This window comes from Adiantum capillus-veneris, chromosome 15 (assembly GCF_014529385.1).
Source record: "Adiantum capillus-veneris isolate H3 chromosome 15, ASM1452938v2, whole genome shotgun sequence".
NCBI classification, from domain to species: Eukaryota; Viridiplantae; Streptophyta; class Polypodiopsida; order Polypodiales; family Pteridaceae; genus Adiantum; species Adiantum capillus-veneris.
The window spans coordinates 57,542,682-57,549,431 of record NC_140945.1 but is presented as its reverse complement, the minus strand read 5'-3'; the positions used below and the strand labels follow the sequence as shown (position 1 = coordinate 57,549,431).

General features: G+C 41.5%; 1 protein-coding gene across 1 annotated transcript; it reads right to left on the bottom strand.

Annotated features, from left to right (window-relative positions):
- Positions 1-4,521: 4,521 nt before the first annotated feature.
- On the bottom strand, positions 4,522-5,553 carry LOC147440730 (polyubiquitin 11). Its single transcript, XM_086482569.1, has one exon. The coding sequence runs from the start codon at positions 5,426-5,428 to the stop codon at positions 4,739-4,741; it is 690 nt and encodes a 229-aa protein (XP_086338695.1). The 5' UTR covers positions 5,429-5,553; the 3' UTR covers positions 4,522-4,738.
- Between the last annotated feature and the right edge of the window lie 1,197 nt (positions 5,554-6,750).

The following is a 6,750-nucleotide window of genomic DNA, read 5'->3' as shown; positions in this document are numbered from 1 at the left end:
AAGAAGACTCTCTCCTTCTCAAGCTTTAATGGAAAGCTTATCATCTACTCTAAGCTTGTGATGAGGGAGGCCTACACCAACTCCTCTTGGCTTTGTGATGCATATCCAACCAAGAGCTAAGCTCCAATGCATGTTCATCTCTTCTACCATGCTAATTACTAAGCTATGCTAAGCTATCATGAGTGATTATGTGAGGAGACATACTTCTTTCTCGTAAGAATACTCCTTCCTCTCAATCTACTTTCATACCCCGCTAGCTTTCACCATCTTCGAAGGTGCGTGAGGTCTTAGGTTTGATACCGTGAAGGAATTGATGTTGTGTTTTATAAGTGTGAGCTCGGTGCTTGAAGCTTCCATCTTCATTGCGCCACAACAAGTTATTGAAGGAACACAACGTATTGTATTGTAAAATGTCTCCCTTGATGGAAAAAACCTATAATACAAAGCCTTTTGGAGGAGGTACCGGCTCCATGAAAATCCGGTCTCCAACTGTCGTCATTAACTTAATTTCTCTCTTTTTGAAGTACTGTTCATGCCTATCTAATTAGGTGATATGCTTTTGTTGCTCTCTCCATCCAAGCACTGTTGCTATGCTCATTAGGAATCTATTCTAATGAAATGCTCACTATGTCTATGTTATTTTCCGCTACACACAGTTACTAGACCATTAAATGTTACAAATGGAATACTAATTAGGCACACGATAAGCAATAAAAGAGCAAACCTAATGGATCTAGCTAATGATGATTAAGGAATGCTAATTGTACTAACACAAATGCATAATAGCAAACCTAGCTAGGATACCCGAACTCTGATACCAATTGATGGGAATGGGATTGTGCTAGCTAGGGTGGATGAAAGAGAAGCATCGTGCTATTTTGGCATGATACAAAACGAGGTCGCAGAAAGACATGACTGGTACACAAGCTTGAGAGTTTCGAAGACAAGGCTCGAGAAATTCATTTTCTAGAACCGGCTCTAAATCCTTCACTTATAACCCAATCAATGTATTGCCAAATTCGAGGGGAAAAATTATGCATAAAATTTGAGACGGCTTGCAAGCCTTTTCACCTCGAGACGAGCCAACAATTTTCCAATTTGAACAAGTTTCGAAAAAAGCGACCCTGATCTTTTCCCAAGTCCTACTCGAAGACCCAAGTGAGTTGTGTAGGAGAGAAGAGACAATGACAATATTCCATAAGAGGTGGCCTATTGTTTAGAAATGGAAAATAGTCTACATGTCGAAAATCGATGAGGGTCGACAAAAAGATTTTGTTTGAATGTCACGATATTCCTAACGCTGGGCACCCAAGCATCCAAAGAACTATGAAACTTGTCAAACGATATTCTATTAACCAAAGATACACTCTTACATAGAGAGCTATGGGAAGAGATCACGCTATGTCAAGTAAATAAGGCACAACACCTTCGAAGAGCTACCTCTTACATCATTAGAAATCCCAGATACCAAGTGGCAAAGTAGTCGTGGCAAAGTAGTCATTTGGGTTGTGGCCGATGAACTCACTAAAATGACAAAATGTATACCAACAAAGTCGACCACAAAAAAGCCATGAGTTGACGGTTTATTTGCCGATCAACTTTACAAGATGTATAGTTGCCAGAGGATATCATCAATGATCAAAATACAAATTTACTGGACGACTTTGATGAAGATGTGTTTGCTCACCTTCGCACGAGGTTGAGTATAACGTCCTCTCACCATCTCAAGTTCAATGGACAAAAGGATGAATCAAATGGTAAAAGGACATGCTAAGAGCTAATGTCTCTTCTTACAAGGAGTGGATCTTATTGAGAAAAATACGTTCCACGATTACAATTCGCCTACTGTAGTAGCAATCATTTTGTTGATGGATTTAGCCCATTTTTGCTGATGTATGGATTCGAGCCTTAATCCACAATTTGCTGTTAGCTTAGAGAAAATCAAGGAATCGCCAAGCTCAAGTTTCTCTCGTCTGACATGCAAATCATTGTCGAATGGGCTAACAATAGTTTTAAAACAACTCATAATCAAGTTACTACTAATTATAAAGAGATTGAAGTGGATCTCAAACGTAGACCAATGGGTGAACCTTTGATCGTAGACCAATGGGCCAACCAGAAGATACCCAAAATTTCCAACTGTTCGAATTGAAAAGCCTTGCGAGCTTTCAGCCAAGATTTGTGGTCCATTCTTAATCACAGAGTCAATATAATAAATTACACCTATAAACCGCCTTCAAATGCTAGTGTACAACAAATGTCATGTCAACCACGTTAAAGATGACAAGGAAGGAGAAGTCCAATCGAGAAAAATGTATGGCAAAAGGAGGCAAATTGAGTTTCTATTTCAGATCATTGTACTCGTTATGAACAATACTTAATTGAATGAAAGGGTCAAACCTAGATTTTGCCACTTAAGAATTGTTCTTAATTCCCTACTTCCATTGATGAAGACATTAATTGTTCAAAAGGAAGTATGTTATCACAACCAAGGGACTGTGGGTCCAAGACACCCTCAAGATGGACGTCTATAGTCCAAATAGACAATGCAAACAACCAATATCCCCATGCTACTATTATAACAGGGAGGCGGGGTGTAAGCCTCATTTATGGTTAGCCCATGGGACTAGGGAGTGCACAATGTCACCTCAAAGAGGGGAGAGCAGGTGGTGGAGCGCACAGTGTCACCTCAGAGGGGAGAGCAAGTGGTTCGGGATGGTTAATGTTAAAACATGACGCACTCTCAGACGCTAGCCCAGCATGAGTGCTACAAAATGGCAGTAAGCTGTCAAGTCCATACATCTAGTGCGGAAGTCCTTTACAAAAAGACCCATTACATTGCATGTGTGAATTGGCACAATCCATTGTTGAGTTACAAAGTCCCAACTCCTACAAAAAATACATGCAACCGCGCTCCCTCGAGGATGCCAGCAGAGATTAGAACCCTTCTAGGCTACATCACTACTGGTTCTCTCCCATCATTGCTTACTAAAACTAAAATACCATCTGTGCAAAAAGAAGGAATTCCCGAATCTGACATCATGCTCTCCTCAACCCAGCCAATTAATTTCACATAAACGATGGCAAATCTCAACATAATCAACAGAAGGAAAAATATTCAGCATATCCCGGTTTAAAAGGTCATAGCCATCAACTAAAATAAGAAGCATCATCCCCCCACACCATTTATCCGCTATGAATTATCTTCCAAATGACATTTATCATGATGTAGGGGCACACTCAGCATGAGGGGCACACTCAGCATGAGTGTGCAGCTGCTTACTTGTTTATACTTTCCATTCACAAAGCTCCTACACAGTGGTGAAGCCTGCATCATCAAATGCGACTGATCCGCAAAGTAACCACCGACCAGCCAGACAGCCTCTCATCTTGTCCTCAAACATGTTAAGGGCCAAGGTTTGGTTATTTGCTGCATATAATCACATTTCCAGGCAAATGGCAGCTGGGGATATTTATCACTACAGTAACATAGCCTAATTCTCAGTACCTCCAAACCAAAAGGCAGCTTTAGGTTTTCTAGTCATTGCCACCACAGCTACACAGCCTTATTTCCAAAACTCTAAACCAAAGAAGATTTAGGCTCTAAACATTTGGGCTACAAAGCCTAATGTCCCTAGCCTCTCATCGTGTCCTCAAACATGTTGAGGGCCAAGGTTAGGTTATTTGCTGCATATAATCACATTTCCAGGCAAATGGCAGCTGGGGATATTTATCACTACAGTAACATAGCCTAATTCTCAGTACCTCCAAACCAAAAGGCAGCTTTAGGTTTTCTAGTCATTGCCACCACAGCTACACAGCCTTATTTCCAAAACTCTAAACCAAAGAAGCTTTAGGCTCTAAACATTTGGGCTACAAAGCCTAATATCCCTAGCGGACACACGTATGTGATGCAATCACAATTATGTGATGCAATACCTAGCAATCAAATACAGTCACACTGAACAAGAAATTCTGCAACTTTGATGCAGTCGCGTAACGGTTCTGCCACCTTCAAACATGACTAACGGTTCTGCCACCTTCAAACATGCCACAGTCCATCGACAATTGAGTACCAAAACTTCAAGCACAAGGGTTTAGGGAGACTCCACCTCATGGGGGGAGGCAGCCCAGACCAACGTTTCACAGTTATCCAGCAGTGACTCCGAAGATTTCAAGCACAATAGCTAGCATTGAAGATTGCCTACCTGGATGCAGAATTGAAACTTGAATTGCAAGTAGCAGCATTTGGGGAGCAAGCTTAAAAACAATTACAAACAGGCAGATAATTGGACGCCAAAGGGATCTTGTACAGTCTACAAGGTAGACAGCCGTCACTGACAAACAGCTACAAATATCCAGAGCCTAAACTAGTACGAGTAATTATCATGAAAATTGTGACATAGCAAAAAATCCAATGCATGACTGACAGAACCGTGACCCAAATTAACACCTTTGTAAGGTTAAACTTGGGACATTCATCAAACATTAAGCAACGTTGACAGGAAGACACTCACAACATTATAAGCTGCAATGAAAGCTGATCCATCATAACACATACAAGATAACAGTCTATTACAACTACAGAATTTCTGCATATCAGCTGCATCAAACGTGAGCAGAGGCTCGACAAAACAGACACCTCCATTCACAAGAAATCATACGAAGACCAGGAAGGCGCCAGACCAGCTAGTAAACCCCTTCTAGACACTCCCTACAGGAGGCAAGCAGAGCATCTTTACTGACCACCTCGCAGACGGAGGACAAGGTGAAGAGTAGACTCCTTCTGAATATTGTAATCGGCGAGGGTGCGCCCATCCTCCAACTGCTTCCCAGCGAATATAAGTCGCTGCTGATCAGGAGGAATACCTTCCTTGTCCTGGATCTTGGTCTTAACATTGTCGATAGTATCAGAACTCTCAACCTCCAGAGTGATGGTCTTACCGGTCAGCGTCTTCACAAAGATCTGCATCCCACCACGAAGGCGAAGCACAAGGTGAAGAGTAGACTCCTTCTGGATGTTGTAGTCTGCGAGGGTGCGGCCATCCTCAAGCTGTTTGCCAGCGAAGATGAGCCTCTGTTGGTCTGGAGGGATACCTTCTTTGTCTTGAATCTTTGTCTTCACATTGTCAATGGTGTCAGAGCTTTCAACCTCCAAGGTGATAGTCTTGCCAGTCAATGTCTTCACAAAGATCTGCATCCCACCGCGAAGGCGAAGGACGAGGTGGAGGGTGGACTCCTTCTGGATATTGTAGTCGGCGAGGGTGCGGCCATCCTCCAATTGCTTACCTGCAAAGATGAGGCGCTGCTGGTCAGGAGGGATACCTTCCTTGTCTTGAATTTTGGTCTTGACGTTGTCGATGGTATCGGAGCTCTCCACCTCCAAGGTAATGGTCTTTCCGGTCAGGGTCTTCACGAAGATCTGCATGGCTACAGCTTAAGACAGCAGCGCACAGGGCTAGAGGCAGAAGGAGGTAAATGATGATCGAGGAGGAAACCCTATCTTTTAAAGAGGGGTTGCGTTGGTCCAACGCAACGTTTAGGGTTTCCACTTTCAGACGAAACGCGTCGAAGGCCGGACAAGTTTACTTGGTACGCCTAATGTAGCCGGGTGAGGCCTTAGGCTGGGTTCACACTACAGCGGCCGCAATCACACTCCAAAAGATGCATTTCCAGGCGAAAGAGCTTTGGGGCCAAGAATCTGTGGCAACATAACATGAACTTTTTTGGTTTTTGTTTGTGAGGGATGGCCTGAGATATGCGATCATGGTATGAACAATTTGGTGTCGATGTAGGTTGGTTCTCATGGCATGATATGTGCATGAGGTGGTTATGTATTTTTATTTTTATTTTTGCAATATATCTTTCACTCACCAATTGGTGAGTTTTGCAAAAAAAAAAAAAGAGATGCTTTAAATTAAGCTCATGAGTCACTAATTCATATAGTTCATTTCACATCAACAATATTGAGGAAAATCTCACCATTAAAAGTTTTGGGTTATGCTTAACATTTTGCCCTTGATCGATTTTTTCCGCTCATTACCTGCTTGTTAAATGATATGACATGTTGCCAATGCTTATGGAAGATGATCACAGAGAGAAAAAAATAAATACTTTTCACTGCAATCATGTGAAAGCCAAAAGATAACATATTTGGACCATAGTAGAATGTGAAAATACCACTACTAAAAAAATTATAAATAATACAAAGCCTTGCTATATGTGTAAACAACTATCCATTAAACTTGTTTAATCATACTTGTAACCTTAGCAAGTCTTACTCGTTATCCGACAACTTTTAGCCACTAAAATTGCTCTTGATACGATGTGCTTGAAATTATCTAATAAACGGATCTTATTGACACATAGAGACTCTGTCATGACACATAATTGGAATAAGAAGTTCCATTGTCTGTTCCAAAGACTCATATTCTCCACATGTGGAATATGTTTCAAAATTCATATAACGTTGTCAAAAAATAGGAGATCCTTCAAGTAAGAGGTGTACTTGTGTGTGACATGAGTGAGAGGGACCCTCATAATGTTTCATATAATGTTGTCAAAAAATAGGAGATCCCTCAAGTACGAGGTGTACTTGTGTGAAGGTAATTGTAAATACTCAGTGACACGAGTGAGAGGGACCCTCATAAACCTTGCATCACACTAGCTAAACCAAAATCCTTGTGACTAACATGTGCCAAACCCTACCATGTAGGTCTATAATTGCAAGGTACATAAATGTATTTGGTA